General features: G+C 54.9%; 1 protein-coding gene across 2 annotated transcripts in view; it reads left to right on the forward strand.

Moving 5' to 3' along the window:
- Positions 1-17,606, forward strand: part of LOC122386519 (transforming growth factor beta receptor type 3-like) — a 103,455-nt gene that overhangs the window by 13,086 nt on the left and 72,763 nt on the right. Inside the window, exons 1-3 of one of the 2 annotated variants that reach the window (XM_043375794.1) lie at positions 8,037-8,174; positions 10,237-10,341; positions 16,387-16,562. In XM_043375794.1, the coding sequence (XP_043231729.1) occupies positions 10,272-10,341; positions 16,387-16,562 (246 nt within the window). In that variant the 5' untranslated portion in view covers positions 8,037-8,174; positions 10,237-10,271. Of the gene's footprint in view, positions 1-8,036; positions 8,175-10,236; positions 10,342-16,386; positions 16,563-17,606 lie in introns of those variants that run through there. The other variant, XM_043375793.1, reaches the window with a different exon arrangement.

Consider the following 17,606-nt stretch of genomic DNA (forward strand, 5'->3'; position numbering starts at 1 on the left):
CCCATGGAAGTTCCTTTGTTTAATTATTATGCCCAGAAATGTGTCGATTTTGTGCCATTTCCGGGCGCTTTGGGGGGGGGGGGGGCATGGCCCCGTGGCCCCCTCTATATCCTCCTATGGCCAGACGGCCATGACGGCCCTGATCTGACCGTAAGCCATCAAATGTCAAACTTCGCAATGATGCGATACTTTTTTTTCGGAAAACGTGCTTGTATCTCAAAAACTATGATAGCTAGGAGGGCGCAATCGATAGGAGAAAAGCAATCGATATATCTTGAACAGCTCTTTCGTCAATATTTCGTCAGAATTAAGTTCAGATCAACGGTTAAGGCTCCATAGCCAAAAACAGGTAAAATTACAATTTTGTCAATATAGGTTTCATGAAAAGCTTTTGAACTAAAAAAGGTAGAGAATTTTCGTTTGCACGATCGTTCTTCTCTCATTTTTCCCTCGAAATGTCAAGGGCAGAACTTGACCTCACATTAAGGTCATTTCGTGACCAAGATAGATCATGTCGCATATCAGTCGATGCGTTTCGATGAGGTACCTCAAAACAATGATACAATCCACTGCGCATGCAATAGCCCTGTAGGGCCGGATTTTGGGCCAGGCTCCGGGCCTGCGGGCTCCAACTTGACATCTCTAAACAAGGCAAGGCGCGGGTCTGAGGCTATCATTACACAAGGCCGGAGAGTAGTGCAAGACACAGGGCCTTAGAACACCTGATGGTCAACACACCTGATGGCAGGGCAACACGCAGGATCTTAGATCAGGGCAAGAAATAGTACCTAAAGGTAGAGCAAGACATAAGACACAGGTATGGCACAAGGCCCGAAACACCACCCACGTCTTGTCATACCTTCGGGCCCCGAAGGTATGACAAGACGTGGGCGGTGTTTCACGGACGCTGCTATCAAATTCCGCGAGCTGACGTCATACTTGTGGTAGTGTTTGAGCAATGGGCCTGTTGATGTCTCCATGGGAACCCAATTTGACACTGTAATAGCAGCGTGCTGCTATCACCGGTGAAACAGGGCCAGGGTATGGGGCCTGAGGGCAGGGCAAGGCTCAGGGCATGAAGGCAGAACAAAGCACAGGTTCTGAGGACAGGTAAGGGCACGGGGCATGAGGACGGGAAACGGCACGGGATCTGAGGGCGGGAGACACCACAGGGCCTGATGACAGGGCAGGGCACAGCGCCTGAGAGCGGGCATGGGACACGAGACCTTAGGGCAATGCAGAATACAGGGCTTGAGGGCAGAGTAGGACACAGGGTCTGATGGCATGGGACGGCACAAGGCCTGACGACAGGGCAGAGCACAGCAACTTAGGGCGAGGCAGGGCACGGGCCTGAGGGCGATACAACGCATGAGGCTTAATGGCAGAATAGGGCACAGGGTCTAAGGGCAGGGCAATGCACATGAGGCCTGGAAGCAGAACATGACAGGACAGGGCCTGAGGCAGGGCAAGGCATTAGGCTCGAGGATGGGCGCGGGGCCGGGGCATGAGGACATGGGAAGGCACAAGGCCTGATGGCAGGGCAGGGCACAGTACCTGAAGACAAGGCAGCGGCACGGGATCTGATGGCAGGACGTGTCACAAGGCTTGAGGGCAGAGAAGGGCAGGGGCCCCAAACTAGGGTAGGGCAGGGCACGGGGCCAAAAGACGGGAAGGCAGCGCATCAAATTTCCAGGCAGAATATATAAGTATCGTGTTTGAGGGCAGGGCAGAGCGGGGCACAGGGCCTGAATGCAGAGCAGGGCACAGGGCTGAAGAAAGGGCAGGGCAAGGTACAAGACCTAAGGACAGGGCACTGGGCAGGGCACATATCCTAGGGGTATACGAGGGGGTATCGAAAAGTTCTGATCATCACCATGAATTTGATGTGATAGAAATTTGATTTTTTTACATGATGTTCATTACTTCTTTACAAGTCACCACACACGACTGCAAACTTATTGCATCGTTTCTTGAGCTGCCTCAGGCAGTCATTGTAGGACCTTCGCACCCTCCCGTAAATCACTGCTCCACCTCATCAATGACGTCATTTCTGTCCTTAAATCACCGGCCATACTGTGGATTCTTCATCTCCCGTAACAATCAAGAGTCAGTCAATATCCGATCAGGTGAATTTCTTAGATGCGGTAGGATTTAATGTCCACATCATGTTGTTTCTTCAATGGCAGCTCAGGACGAATGGGCGGGGGCGCTGTCGGTGCGGATAAAACATCTTTCTTGGGCTTTTTTACGGCGATTCTGCTTGAGGCCATCTCGCAACTTCTTCAATAGTGTGCAGTAGTGCTTGCTTATCATTATCCGACCATCATCAAGACAGTGGGTAATGACTATCCTACGCCAGATCCAGAACACTGATAGCATTGACCTTCCATATCGGCTTCTGCATCTTCGCCTTTTAAGAAGGACAGATGTGCCGTGCTTAAACTTCTTGATCATCTTTTTGTCTCTGGATCATACACATAGACCCAGCATTCGTCACAAGTCATCAAATGGTCGAAGATGTCTTCAATTTCCTAAAAAGGTCTAGTTTTATTTCGAAAGGCCAAGACGCATTTTTCTCTGGAACAAAGTAGACACACGAACTTCTAAGCGGGCTGACTCCTTTATCGTCTGTAGTTCTTCGCTGATAATATTTTCAGGCACTGCCAGCATTGAGACCTTTCTGTTGCACAATCATTTGAAAGGTCACACGACGATCTGTAAGGATGAAGTCCTCCACTTCCTTCACAGTCACCACCTTCTCAGTCACTGGTAGTCACTCACTTCTTGACTCCCCTGCAAGGATCATGCAACAAAGTTGAAAATTATTTCTTCATTTTCGGTAAGTGCATGAGATGGGCTTTCCTCGCCATAAACTAATTTCACGTTCTTGTTATATTTTCTCAGTGTGATACCGTTTCAAATGCATTAGTTGGATGACGTTTCGGTCCTCAATAGGCCCAATACTCATCTTTTTTACTTCTAAGTCTCTCCTACATAAGATAAAACCACTTCTCAGGATTCTCTTTGCGGGAGCATTGTTCTTAAGAACCAAATATAATACCAACCAAAAATCATCAAAATCGGTCTATATCTTCTATGTGATGATCAGAACTTTTCGATACCCCCTCGTATTAGAGAAGAACATAATAAGGTGTATGACCAAGGGTAGGGCAGGGCACAAGGACTGGAGAGGGCATGTATGTGCTTAGGTACATAGTAAATCAGGGCACAAAGCAATCGGAAAGCCAACATCTTTTACACAGTAAAAGACCGAGGCAAGTTACTTATTTTTGCTCGCACTTTGCGGCTGAAACCGTGGCATTTCAGTGTGGGACGCAGTGGTCCAAATTTCGCGAGGGCTACGTCCCAAAGGCAGGGGGCTGCGTCCCAAAATGGGACGCAGTCAGTATGTTAAAATATGCCCTGCCTGCAATTCGACGCAATTAACACAATCACACTACCCAATTCCCGGTTGCCGCATGTAAGCAATCAGAATCGGCCTCTGAAGCTCTGTTAAGAAAGAAGTAAGAACTTTTTTAAAGCACTGTTTCGTTGTTCGTGTCTCGATGTAGGAGAAAGGAAACACAATACACAATACACATAAACCTACATTTCGTCGCACGCCATTTCAATAATTATTATTCTAATATTGCAATATCTGGGAGCTCTATGAACGTGAGATGTGATAAACTGTATGTGCTCGATGAAACCTTGGTTATATTTGTCTCCAAGCACCGGCTAATCCGTGGCACCGTTAGCTGACGATGCCGTTTAACTCACGACTGAAATTGCGCCATTTTCTACTGAAAATCCGAATTAATCGCGTTATGTAACGTCTTTCCTTGAGCCATTCGTGTCCTGCTCTTATGCGTTAAATTTACGAACGTATGTTTTCAAGGTAAAGTTGCTCGTAGAATTGTTCACTCAGTCTCATCGCTAGCATCAAAGAAGCCCTCTGAACTCCCCCAGTTCTAAAGGCCGATCGTCCATATACCTAAATAATTGGATTTCGGTATGGAGCTGACAGATGGCAAACAAGCTTGGGTAAAACAATGTTTTTCGGTGAGAGACAATTGGACAGTCAAAGTTGTTTTCCTGAATTTGAATGATAAAAATGACGTAGTTTTTCTGTAAGTATCACACTGCTTTTGGAACGCTTTTTTCAAAGGAAGATACCTACGTTGATTTCTGTGGCCAGCCGTAATCGGACGTGTGTGATCAATTAATCATGGTTTTGAATTGATAAACCACCTCAGTGCTTCACATTTGATGAATCTGCACTTCCGATATATATATCTACAGTAGCGGCGGAACACCTTCAATTAAGGGGTGGTACTGCCGACTTTTGGTACCATTCTTTCCATGCAACGCCCAATAGGGCTAATGTTAAAATGCCAAAATCAAAGGGGGGCACGGTGCCCCGGTGCCCTCCCCGTTCCGCCGCCTATGTATAGCTACACGTACACATGCCGCAAAATCGCATTTATAGTTGTGATTATGATACATATTGTAAATTCTCACACGGTTTTTATTATAACGGAATAAGTGGAAACTGGAAATCATATTGAAGGTTACTTAAATATGATGTGGAATGTGGAATGTGGATATCATTTTTTATTACCAATTAAAGTTGTCAGTCTTGTTTGTTCACATTTCTTAATTCAAGCGCTCAGACCCTGAACCTTTTTATCGGTTTTGCCTGACATCACGTGCTGCAATAACCTCTATTTTATTAGGCCGAGAGATCAATTTTCTTTGGTACTAATGCTTACATATTAAGCGCTGTGAGTTTTCCTGACTAGGTGTGCCAGTCCGTTGCATGCTGGTTACAGGCAAGGAAGGCGCCACTTGCCACACACGGTACCTACTGGGAACGCTCTGGCGGCGTCATTAGTTTGATGAAGTTGGATCGAGGGGGCGGGGCTGGCGGTCGTCTGCCGGCGCCTCCCACCAGCTCGGTCCCGCAGCCATCTGGCGCCCCGTCCCGTCTGTGGAGCCGAGCGGTGTCGGGGCCTCAAGAGCTTCTCTGGTCTCTGCCACACAGAGAGGAACAGGCGGAACGCAAACCACGCCCAGACAGCTCCCTGATGTTCTCCGTATCAGAGCTCACTTTTACTCATGGTGCGCTATGCATGTGCAATGTGCAAGGCATTCCCGAGCTTCAAAGACAACTTGAGATTGCTCAAGCCGAACGTTCTTCTACTGCTTTGATGGCGTTGCTGATTATAAGGTGAAAATATTGAAGAAAAAGGTTAGGATAGAAGCGTTTGAACATAACAAGCATTGACCATTGGGTTATTAAAAGAAGGCTGTTGATGTGGGGCATCCTCACTGGCCTAATCGATCACTTCAATTTACCTTTAGCGGCATATTCTATAAATGTGATAACTGATAGCCCGTTATCTGTGTAGTACTCTGATCAAGTCGTCAGTACCACGGGTTGAAGTACCGTTTCTTTTCTCCCGCCTCCTGTGTCGCACTCCCTCCCCGTCAGATCGGGACTGCCGTTACCCAGGTCGCTACGACGTAAATAGCGGCACGCCAAAGGCTGGTCGGTTCCTCTGTCTCTTTACAGCGTTACAGAGAGACGCCGATATGGAGACGTCCGGCGACAGTCTGCCGTTCGCTGAGACGGGAACTCGGCCACTCCTGCCCATCTGTTGGTGGCGGCGGCGCCAACTGCTGACACAGCCCTCGGTCCGCGGTGCCTTCTGTCCATTAATCTCAACGATGATGTCGAGATCCAGTCATGCTGGCCGGCTAATGGGGAAGAATGTGACGTTAAATTCCGAGCGTTTCGGCAGAATCACTGCGCAGCTGCGCGCTCCGCCTCTTTCGGTTTCTTGTGACGCAGTAATGCACGATAAACTGACCTCACTTTTCTGTGACAAATCAACACAAACCTGATTTGACCTCTCAGCCATTTCTCGCGGGAGGGGGAGGGGTTCGCTCTGCGCCGGGCAGACCGGCACAGGTCCGTTACCGACCCAGAGGGTTGCCGCAGCGGGTTTCCCGCCCAGAGACACGGCGTCCCAGAGTTGTCACGGCGTCCCAGAGTTGACACGGCGTCCCAGAGTTGTCACGGCGTCCCAGAGTTGTCACGGCGTCCCAGAGTTGTCACGGCGTCCCAGAGTTGTCACGGCGTCCCAGAGTTGTCACGGCGTCCCAGAGTTGTCACGGCGTCCCAGAGTTGTCACGGCGTCCCAGAGTTGTCACGGCGTCCCAGAGTTGTCACGGCGTCCCAGAGTTGTCACGGCGTCCCAGAGTTGCCACGGCGTCCCAGAGTTGTCACGGCGTCCCAGAGTTGTCACGGCGTCCCAGAGTTGTCACGGCGTCCCAGAGCTGTCACGGCGTCCCAGAGTTGTCACGGCGTCCCAGAGTTGTCACGGCGTCCCAGAGTTGTCACGGCGTCCCAGAGTTGTCACGGCGTCTCAGAGTTGTCACGGCGTCCCAGAGTTGTCACGGCGTCCCAGAGTTGTCACGGCGTCCCAGAGTTGTCACGGCGTCCCAGAGTTGCCACGGCGTCCCAGAGTTGTCACGGCGTCCCAGAGTTGTCACGGCGACGGGAACTCCCGCTGGCCTGGCGGAAGGTCGCTGATGTGTGACCGGGCCGCTGCGCCGGCCGCGTGGGGCGTGCAGACGTCCAAACGAACTCCAGCGACCTCGGGTCGCCGCTCACGGCTCAACAATAGCCTGCTTTGGTCGTCTCTTTTCAGCAGCCCACAGAAATCCCTTGGCGTGACCTGGACTTGACCTAGCTGATCGTCATGGGGTTGAGTTACATCTGTAGGAGACCAGGTCCAGAACTGACGGTCAGCACATCTGCCTGATTCAGACATGGAACTGGCCTACTGCCCGTAGGTAACGGTTGAAAAGTATTGTGCACGCGTTTAGAACGATCCTCGATGTTTTCAGAGTCCCAATGGACTTAAGTAATTCTTAAATTAGCTTACGGTCTTGCCATATGAATAATAACTAACTGGTCGCAAACAAGAAGCAAAACACAGGACACACTGAAGTCTGAACAGAGAAGTATACGCGCCACTGAAAGTAATCAAGGAAAAGCTAGAAATGCAATAAACAATATAGAGAATACGGACTTAACCTGAACCATACATATGACATGTCTCGTATCGATCACTGGAGTGACTCAACCCAACCCCTCACCATCAAGAGTCGATACGAATGCGTCCAGAATAGACAGAACAGGCAGGCGAACAGCATCCGCTATTAATAACAACAACGGACACTGCTTCCAAGAACGCTCTAGAATCGCTTAAGAGTATATTTAAAAGCATCTTATTTATAAATCGGCTGAAGTACGTACACTTTCGTATCCGGAGTGAGCTATGACCCCGCATACCGATGATCAGTGCAGTGCGTCGTATGTTGTGGAATGACGATAGTAGCGACTCGCGGAACGCTGGGGCGATTGTATCGCCGCGGAACTATGTGCCAAGCTGTGGAGACTGCTCCTCTGGACAGGTCAGCCCGGCATAGCCGACGGGACAGTGGGTACAGGTATCCCCGGGATCGGTCGCGAGCTGAACCACTTACGTAGGTATACCTGAGACGTATAGGCTAAGCTCTTCCCTCGCCCACCCACTATCGTTAGAGCCTCCGCACCTATCCACCATCTCGGCGGGGCCCCTTCTTTACCCACCTTACATCGACAGTCCCTTGCCCACAATCGACGGGGCCTCTCGCCCACCATCGGCTGAGGCCATCGCCCCTCACCCATTATCGACAGAGGCCACAACCACCATCGTGAGCCTAGCCATCGCGAGCTGAACCATCGCGGGCTGAGTGGGGAGCCGGACCAGCTCCCTCTCTGCCGCTGCCGGGGAGTGGCTGCCGGCCGGCGCCACGCCGCCATGCTGTCCCCACGCCGTTTGTTATTGGCAATCACCGGGTCGGGCCGGGCCGGGCTGCGACGGGACTGGAGGCTGTCAAGGCCACATCCTGTCCGCTGTGAGTCAGCCGTCACCGCGCGCAGTGTCTCCGAGCTGCAGTAGGGACTCTGTTGCGGCCGCGACATGGAATACGTGTCGTGTTAAGGTGCAGATTTCACCGAAATTCCACTGATCTCTCTATCAGAAATGCGCCTCTTTCTGTTCCTTCAGTTCTGCGTTATGTGTCGTGGGGATGCCCTGTCTCCTTTTCTGTGTTTCTGTGTAAGTATGTGACACGCTGGCAGGGGCGGATCCAGGAAAACTCCAAGGGGAGGGTCATGAATCGAAGTGGTGCCCCTACCTATACCCAAAATTAAAAACTCAACGAATTTCGTCCACTTCATTTTGGTGGTGCCCCCATTTTCAGTTTTTTATTTTTATTTTTTATTTTTAGTCAGTATCTTACCTCTTAGCCACAACCACATTTACCAATTGTAAGCAATTGTATATATGAATGTGCTATGTGTATATATGTTGTGGACGCTGAGTAATGAGTACTTACCAGGAACGTTATCAGGTAAGCAAATCGTTGTCAGTCCGACGAACTTGACCCTGGCGTCTAAAGGGTCTGTCCTTGACACTTCAGGCTTGTCAGGGGCACCAAAGTCCTTCCAGGGACACCACAAACCTGTCAGGGGCACCTACGGCCTTGTAGGGGCGCCACAGGCCCGCCAGGGGCACCACAGGCCTGCCAGGAAGCAGGGGCACCACAGGTCTAGCAAGTATACACGACAGGCCTGTCAGGGGCACAACGGGCCTGTTGGGCCCATGAGCACCCCTAGGGGCAGGGGCACCACAGTCCTTCCAGGGGCACCGCAGGCCTGTGAGGGGCACCAGCGGCCTAGCAGGGGCACCAGTCAACACAGGCCTGCCAGGGGCACCACAGACCTGCCAGGGGCACCAGAGGCCTGCCAGGAGCACCACCGACCTCGCAGGGGTAACTTGGGCCTGTCAGGGCCCAGGGGCACCACGGGCCTGTCGAGAGGCACTTCAGGCTTTTCAGGGGCACCATAGTCCTCTCAGGGCGCAGGGGTAGCAGGGGCACCAGAGGCCTGCCAGGGGCACTACAGGCCTAGCAAGGGCACCACTGGTCTATCAGGGGCACCACGAGCCTGTCATAGCCAGGCATCTCAGGCTTGTCAAGGCCCAGCGGCACCACAGGTCTGTGAGGGGCACCAGCGACCTAGCAGGGGCACCAGTCAACACAGGTCTGCCAGGGGCGCCACAGACCTGCCAGGGGCACCACAGACCTGCCAGGGGCACCAAACGCCTGCCAGGGGCACCACCGGCCTCGCAGGGGCACCTTGGGCCTGTCAGGGGGACGACGGGCCTGCCGAGGGGCACTTCAGACTTTTCAGGGGCACCAGTCCTCTCCGGGCGCAGGGGCACCAGAGGCCTGCCACGGGCACCAGCGGCCTAGCAAGGGCACCAGAGGCCTGCCAGGGGCACCAGCGGCCTAGCAAGGGCACCAGAGGCCTGCCAGGGGCACCACAGGCCTAACAAGGGCACCACGGGCCTGTCAGGGGCACCTCAGGCTTGTCAGGGCCCAGGGACACCACAGTCCTTCCAAGGGCACCGCAAGCCTGTCAGGGGCACCAGAGGCCTGCCAGGGGCACCACAGGCCTAGCAAGGGCACCTCTGGCCTGTCAGGGGCACCTCAGGCTTGTCAGGGCCCAGGGGCACCACAGTCCTTCCAGGGACATTACAAGCCTGTCAGGGGCACCAGAGGCCTAGCAAGGGCACCACAGGCCTGCCATGGACACCACAGGCCTGCCAGGGGCACCACCGGCCTTGCAGGGGCGCCTCAGGCCTGTCAGGGGCACCACGTGCCTGCCGGGGACACTTCAGGCTTGTCAGGGGCGTTACAGTCCCAGTCCTGTCAGGGCCCAGGGGCACCAGGCCCGTGGTGTCCCTGCTAGGCCTGTGGTGCCCCTGGCGGTCCTGTGGTGCCCCTGTCAGGACTGTGATACCCCTGATAGGCCGGTGGTGCCCCTGGAAGGTCTTTGGGCCCCCGGGCCTCAAGGGGGGGGGGGGGGCCATGACCCATGTGACCCCCCCCCCTTGGATCCGCCCCTGCACGCTGGTGCCCAGCGCTGGCCCCCTGACAGTGTCGTTGGTCTGTGTTTCAGATGCGCCGGCTGGGCACGACTGTAGTACGCTGGCCCCTGACGGTGTCGTAGATGCGGTAGTACGCGCTGGCCGCTGACGGTGTCGTTGGTCTGTGTTTCAGGTTGTACGGCTGTAGTACGCTGGCCCCTGACCGTGTTGTTGCTCGGTGTTTCAGATGCGTCGGCTGGGCGGCGGTAGTGCGCCGTGATTATGCCGCCGTGTCGTCTCGTCTGTCTATGGACCGTCGTGCTGGCGCTGACCTCCTCAGCGTCGGCTAGCGGTAAGTGAACTCAGTGCACTGCTCACTGGACGCTGGTCAGTGGTCACTGGTCATTACTCGTCGGTCACTGAACACTAATCACTGATCACTGGACCATGGTGGGTAGTCACTGGTCAGTGACGGAACGAAAAGCAATGCCTGCTTGTCCAGTGGTCAGTGTTTCGTGCTAGGAAAAGATGAATCAGTCAGTAGTTGTTGGGTTGGTAAGTCATTAAAAGCCAGTAGTCAGCAGCTGATGTTAATTGGTCAGTGATGAATCATGCGAGGCAATTCGGTGATCATTTGTCAGCGGCCAGTCGCTGCTGACCACTAGTCTGCGATCATTGGTCAGTTTTGGTCGGTGTTTAGCGGTAGCAGCCATTTGTAAGAATGAGTGGTCAGCAATCAATCACCATTGAGAAGTCAATCGGTTGTCAGTGACGATTTAACGGTCAGATGTCAGCGGTCAGCGATCGGATGTCAGCAGTCAGTGGTCAGATACTCGGATGGCAAACGACTAGTGCAGTTGTCAAACGTCAGCGGTCAGATGCTGATTGTCAGGTGTTGGCAGTCAGTGGTCAGATGTCATTGGTCAGCGTTTAGATGTCAGGGACCAGTGCAGTGTCATATGCCATCGGTCAGCAGCCATATGCTATTGGTCAGCGGTTAGATATTATTGGCCAGCGGTCAGATTCAGCGGTCAATGAAGTAGTTAGATGTCAGCGGCTAGTGGTCACCTGGCAGCGGTCCGCGCTGATCTACCACTCAGCCGCCGCCCGGAGTACGCGCTCATGTCTCAGCCGACCCAGGAGCGGCGTCGGTCGGCCTTGAGCGAGCGCACACCCTGCCGCGCCCGTTTGGTGCGCCGCCACCGTACAGGCACCAGTCACCAGTGGTGTGGGCAGCAGTGACCCTCACTATACCGTCCGGTGTTTCCCCGAGAGCCGCCCGGCGCTGACGAGGGCTCTCACCGCGCCAGTAGAGCACATTTACCTCTGCCTATTTACGGATGTATATCAGATAGTCGGCGTGACGTCACTGTGGAGGCGACCGCCAGCTCGCGCGGCCGCTGACGTCCCACCTGGAAAGTGGCGGATATCGCGCCGATCTGCGTCCATGTTGGACGGATTAGAGTCGTCAGAAACCGTGCAGGATCGCTCATCCGCGCTGAGGAACACCGACCACCGACCGGTCACGTGGGGAGAACGGGTCCCTGGCAGCTGATGGGAGATGCAGCGCCATGGGGACGGCGAAAACACGAGCGGAGCGATTTGTAACTGAAAGGAGTGGCTGGTCCTATTTCTGCAATAAAGGAAAATATTTCCACACGTAATGCCATATATCTACACATTCTGTGAAATAAATATATGGATTCAGGTAATGAGGTGAGCAGTTTGATTCAAGTCCTAAAGGTGAAGGCTAAAAGCAGGAGCGGGTTGATCAAAGGAGCGTAGTGTCATCGCTAACATTGTGAAATAGATGATGTCACCAAAGAAGCGGTGGCTACGTTGTTTGTCCAATAAACATTCAACTAACTTCGCGAAATTATTCTAACTCCGCATATTTATTGGTTTTGCCTCAAGCCATGGTTCACTTCCTTAGCAAGTCAAATTTCAGTTGCATTACGCCTCAAAGGATGACCGCCGTGTGTTTACAAACGGGTGCTGCCGAACCGGGAGGACAGCCGCACCCTCTGTCTCCAAACAGTCCCGCTCGCAGCACAGAGCCGCGACTCTGCGCCGCCCGCAGTCTGCGGCGGAGTCCGGGGGAGGCGCGCGGAGGGCCACGGCCCTCCAGCAGCAGCCGCGCATCGCTCCAGCCCCGTCCTCCCGTTCTCCACGGCGGGGCGCCGGCGGCCACTCCACTCACTATCACACGAACGCCGGCCTGCAGCTAACGGAAGCCCGGTCTCCCGGAATGCCAACTATTTACGGCTCGTAAACCAGCGGCCGCATTAACGAACCCATTCGCCAAATTAGCAGAACCATGTAAAAACGGCTGCGGAACTTGCTCGTTCAGAAAACTGCCCTTCTGCGAAGTAGCATGTCTCTCGGCGTTGACACAAATGACAGTGCCGCGGCGTAATCGCTCTCATGGGCGGCGTGGCATGTCCGGAGAGGGTAACAAGGCGGGGAGGGTGTTACTAGGAACGGGCACCGAGGGGAGGGCGGTGCAGGGAGGAGAAGGGATGGACCATCGGAACTCAGTCATGAGAGTGATCGGACCACCGCGTTTCGGACCCGTGCCATCGTGCGCCTGACGACGCCTCCGACCAACGCAGCTTCGACTGGCCTAAATGACGCTTCGACTGGCACAGATGACAGATGAGAAAGTCTCTCTCTCCGACGTCAGCGGGCGATGAACGAACAGACGCGCTGTCCAAGAGCGTCACCGGCGGCGTCACGTGCATCACCGGCGGCATCGCGGGCGTCACCAGCATGCGGTCTCAGCGACACCGGCGTGCGTTCCCAGCGACACGGCGCCGGTCCGGTGGCGTGGCTAATTGAATAATGTACGGCTGCGGGGCACCGCTGGGCGCAGGCACAGCCGATACCCGGCGGCGGTACGTCGGTACGGCGACCACGCCACAATCGCCGCCACGCCGCGCCGCCCGTCCACCGCGCACGGGAGTGGTCCCGGAATCGATTACGGGCGGTGCCGGCTTCGACTGAACGCCCCGGCCATGCGGAGTGGGACTTCCGGAAGCCAGCGCGGGTCGCAGGGTGTGTGTGATGCCGCCGACAGGTTTCTGCTGACCGTTGACAGAGTGATTTATGGCAGTACCTGCTGGTGATTTACGTTTTCTCGGTATCGTCTGTATAGCGCAGGTGTGTTATTATTGCTGAATAGTGACGTGCTATTTATTCATGAATATTAACAAGTCTCTGAGAATATAACAAGCGGCATGCACGTAACACTCACGAGTCACGACATATAGCATAAGAAACACGCACAGTTTATGAGCCAGAGTATAAATGCGGAACACACATAACCACGTAACGCATACTACGTGACACATGTACATAAGATAAGTTGTTTGCAACATGCTTCTGTGAGCTTAACCCTCGCCGGCCGAGGGGCGGCGCCGCCCCCCCCCCCCCCATAGGTTTTTTTCGCGATAGCTCCGAACACGCTGGCGATAGAGAGCTGAAACTTGGCATATCTGACCTATGATCCAAGCCGGATCTTTTGACACCAACCGCATTGTTGGGTCAGGTCAGGTCACTCACCTATGACGTCATAAGTGGACCTCTGCACGGTCTTCAGATGTCGCAACTTCGCAACGCCCTCACTGCCAGAGGAGATGTCACAGGGAAATGAAACTTGCAGGACCTAGTATCCATTATCAGTCTCACAACTTGTATATCTCGTATTTTCCTAAAGGTCATATGAGGTCAGGTCATTTTCGTGACCTCACCATTAGGTATAAGTCAATGGGGAAAATGAAAACTGCTATTCTGGCGCCGGGAACTATCTCCAACTATCTCAAGCACACAGAATCGTGATTTGATGCACTCCTTGCAAGTTTAGATGCGTCACTTTTGCAATATTGACCTTGCGTGACGTCATTTATGACGTCATCAAGGTCATATTCGTTTTTCGTCAATAACTCTTGATCAAATTGAGCTAGCGACTCGGGAAAGCCACCAATGGACTCAGGAAGACCTGCCGAATCGAATGATATGCGACATGACCTCTTTCGACCAACTTCGTGACCTGGGGGTGCTGACCTGACCTTGACCTGAGGTCAACACCCCAAGTTGACCTGACCCGAACAAAAAGTATATTATTCGACGCGCCTGAGCGAGGCGAACACGATGCTGCCAAAATCGCGGCTCTGCGGCCGTTTTTTGCGAAGTTATTCACCAAAAACTGAACCGTACCTTGGGGCACTTGACCTGACCTCAGAGGTCACCGGTTGACCTAGGACCTTTAAATCGGGTACCAATCTCTGCGTCTCGTAACGGCGCACACGCTCGTTTTTTCCGCGACGCGCTAGCTCCACCAGGCGCGAAACGGCGAGGGGGGGGGGGTCGTACCCGCCCCCCCCCCCCCCTCAGCCGGCGCGTATGTAGAAAACCAATAGGTCTGGCGAGGGTTAAAACTTCCCCGTTTATCTTTATATGCTCTGGATAACACCTGTATTGTAACGCCAGCCCCGACGGCGAATAAAGCTATTCCAGATTATCGCCGCATCGTCCGAATGTCATGTTCGCTGTCGAATCAGTGTGCCACATTCACACTGAAAGCGACACATCTAACAGGACAGACCGGCTTCTCAGCGCTCTACCAAGAATTGCAATAAGTGCCATGAGTGGGGCTAGTGGCTGCACATCGGGTTTCCCATAGATCCTGATTGAGATGTGACTGAGCACAATTCGGCACTGCCTGGAACGCCGAGGATGGTAACCGCCAGGGTGTGAATGATGAGGTCGGCTCCGGTGTCAGCGTGAGCCGTGGACATCGCGTTACCGATGCTCGTAACTCGCGATCGCCGGGGTTTCGGAGCTCCTGACCTCTGCCATGGCATGTCCCGCCGGCGTGACTTCTTGTCCGTGAGCCACGCCCCGGAAGTTCCAGCGCGGAGTCGCCGGAAGCCCGGCCGGAAGTCACCGAGGAGCGTCTGCCCGGCGGCGGGCCGGCCCAGTCAGGTGGAACGGCTCTCCGGACCGCCCCGCCCCGGGACCGGGCCGGTCACTGTGCAGTCGGGCCGGACGATCGGCGAGGCCGGCACTGATGCGCCGCTGCCGGCCCGTTAACGGCCGCTAAACGAGCTGCTAACGTTCTGCGCTCCGCGGTCGGCCGCCGCCGCCGGGCGCGGGAGGCGCGGGTGTGCGGTGACCGGCCGCTGCCCACAAACCGCTCACGGGGACGGACGACCGCCAGCTATTCTGGCCCTATATAGAGACGCCGTCAGAGCTCCCGGAGCTGCTGCCGGCCGGGTCCAACAGCCGGCCCTGCGTGCGCAACGCCAGTAGCCGGGGAATTTGTCCAACTGCCTTAATTCAATGAGCTATTTTTAGCCATTAGCTGCAATGTGTGAGAAATAACGTCGAGTGAAAAGATTACCGAGAACAGTATCAGGTACCGGTGCGAACTGTGCTGGCTGGCTGGTCCCGAGCTGACGGGAAAACGGACGTGGAATGTGCTTCGCTGAGCTCCGACAGATGTAGCAATCAGTGCATTCTTCTGCAGAAAGCCGCGGCATACCGGTCCGATTGTCGCCATGATTCCCGAGTTTTCTGATCTGGCGAGTGAGCAGATCGGACCATGCTGTCGTCGGCCCGGGTGGCAGATAAGCCACTGCGTGTCCGGTCCTACAGATCTGTGGGACTGCGGCCGGAGAATGTGACCGGACCGGGACAAGAGCTGATGAAACATCTGCGATATCCCATCGCTCCGTCAATTTTGGGGCTACAGCCGGTCGACCTCAGATACATAGCTCTGGGTATTTGAGGCTCTGTGCGCCGCGGAGGCCAGAGTGGGAGAGTGCCGGTCCGTCCCGTGCAGGCCGGCCGGCCGGCTGGCGGTCCCCCGCTGAGGCTGTATTACATCCCGCCGAGACGAGATGCCGGCGCCCGCCGAGAGGCTATTCAGGCGGCGGGAGTGAGACTATGGGCCATTGAGTTTCCCGGAGCGGCCATTGTAGAACGCTGCGGTGACGGCCGGAGCCAGGTGTACGCGCCGTGGACCCGCCGCGGGCACTGTCAGTGCGCGCCTACCTGGATTGAGTATGCAGCGTACGGCATGAATTATCAGTGGTTCTCGTGGCATACGTGTAATATCCTTAGATAAGGACTGCATGGTACGATTAATAGTTTTAAAATAGCAGCATCTTTACGTGCTTCTGCTATGTTGATAACATAAATCCATTTATAGGAATGCCGCGTTGAAACGCATCCAGCACAGTTACACGCACTTACACGGTTACGCGTTCTGCGAAATTAAGTGTACTTTTTGCCTCAATATGGCGAAAATATGTGTTCTCGCGCCTGACCCGTGCCCCCTCCACTGACCCCCGTGCCCCTCCACTGACCCGTCGTGCCCTGTCCCCTGCGTCCGCAGGCGGGCCGGAGCTGTGCGTCGTGAAGCCGCTGACGGCTCCGGACTTTTCGGGCGAGTTCCACCTGCCGGTGCCGTCGATCGGGTGCGTGGGCAGCTGCCGGTCCCAGGCCGCCGACCAGGAGGTACACACCGTCCGGCTGTCCACCAAGTTCAGCAGCCACCTCCACAACCCGCAGGTGAGAACTGAGGGAAGCACCGGGTGGCAGCCTCCAGGGGTCAGTCAACCCCCGGCATCGCGCGGAATGCTTCAAACGACAATACTGCTGGCCTCAGTGCTGAGCGCGGCATACGTGCTCAGGTCTTAGCGCCGTTCTTATGTCGCTGACAGCGCCGTCCGAAGCTTGGGTTTCAGCTCCCAGTTGCCGGCTCTTATGGGCTACCTTCTCAGACTCTTTGTCCCATGAGCTGCAGTTCCGGGTGTCTGACTGGCGTGGGTGTCCCTGAGAGTGGGACAATTCAGAGCACATGTGTACCGGTTGCGTGCTCAGCAGTCGCTAACAGCTCAAGAAGTGGAGTAGTCATAAGCGCTTACGAGAATCGCTCTAGTAAAATGTTTGAATAAATAGTTTATTTAAAAAGTTGTAGGTTAACCTATCGTTGAGAAGCATGCGGGTATTCAGAATCTGACCGCAGATGTTGCGTCAGACTGCGCCTTATTACCTTGGCCTTGGCCTACAGCCGAGGCCAGGTCCGCCGTGCACGGGACGCAGAGCTGCATGGCACCCTGTGCCACCGCAGTCTCAATGACGGCGGCTGCGACAGCGCACCGGCCGGTCGGTTCCGTGCCGAAAGCAGTTCCGATTCGGGCCGGCGTAGTTTGTGCATACGCTGGTGGGAGCGGTGAACGGTCGGGCGGCGGTAATGGGTTCGGCGAGCGGCCGGTGTGAGTGAGCGCCATTTGTCCGGGTGGTCACGGCGCCGCGCGCTGCGTGCCGACTGCCACTGACGGATGACACCGTTCGGCAGCGTCGCGGGAAGGCCCACCGAGCTGCGCCAGCCGCCGTGGGTGGCCGCCGGATGTGAGCCGCGCCTGCCGGCCGCCGTGGGAAGTGACCTTTACCTCGGATGGCGGCTTGCATCAATACAGGCTATAGCTGTAGTTGATTGTCAGCACAGCTGAGATGTCGCGCGGCTCTGGCAGCGGGGGCGGGGCGAAGGTCATGTTATTGTGTTTATGTCCAAACACCGGTCAGGAGAGGGTGCATCACGTGCCGTGTCCG

Source organism: Amphibalanus amphitrite, unplaced genomic scaffold, assembly GCF_019059575.1.
Source record: "Amphibalanus amphitrite isolate SeventyFive unplaced genomic scaffold, NRLGWU_Aamphi_draft 000254F_arrow, whole genome shotgun sequence".
NCBI classification, from domain to species: domain Eukaryota; kingdom Metazoa; phylum Arthropoda; class Thecostraca; order Balanomorpha; family Balanidae; genus Amphibalanus; species Amphibalanus amphitrite.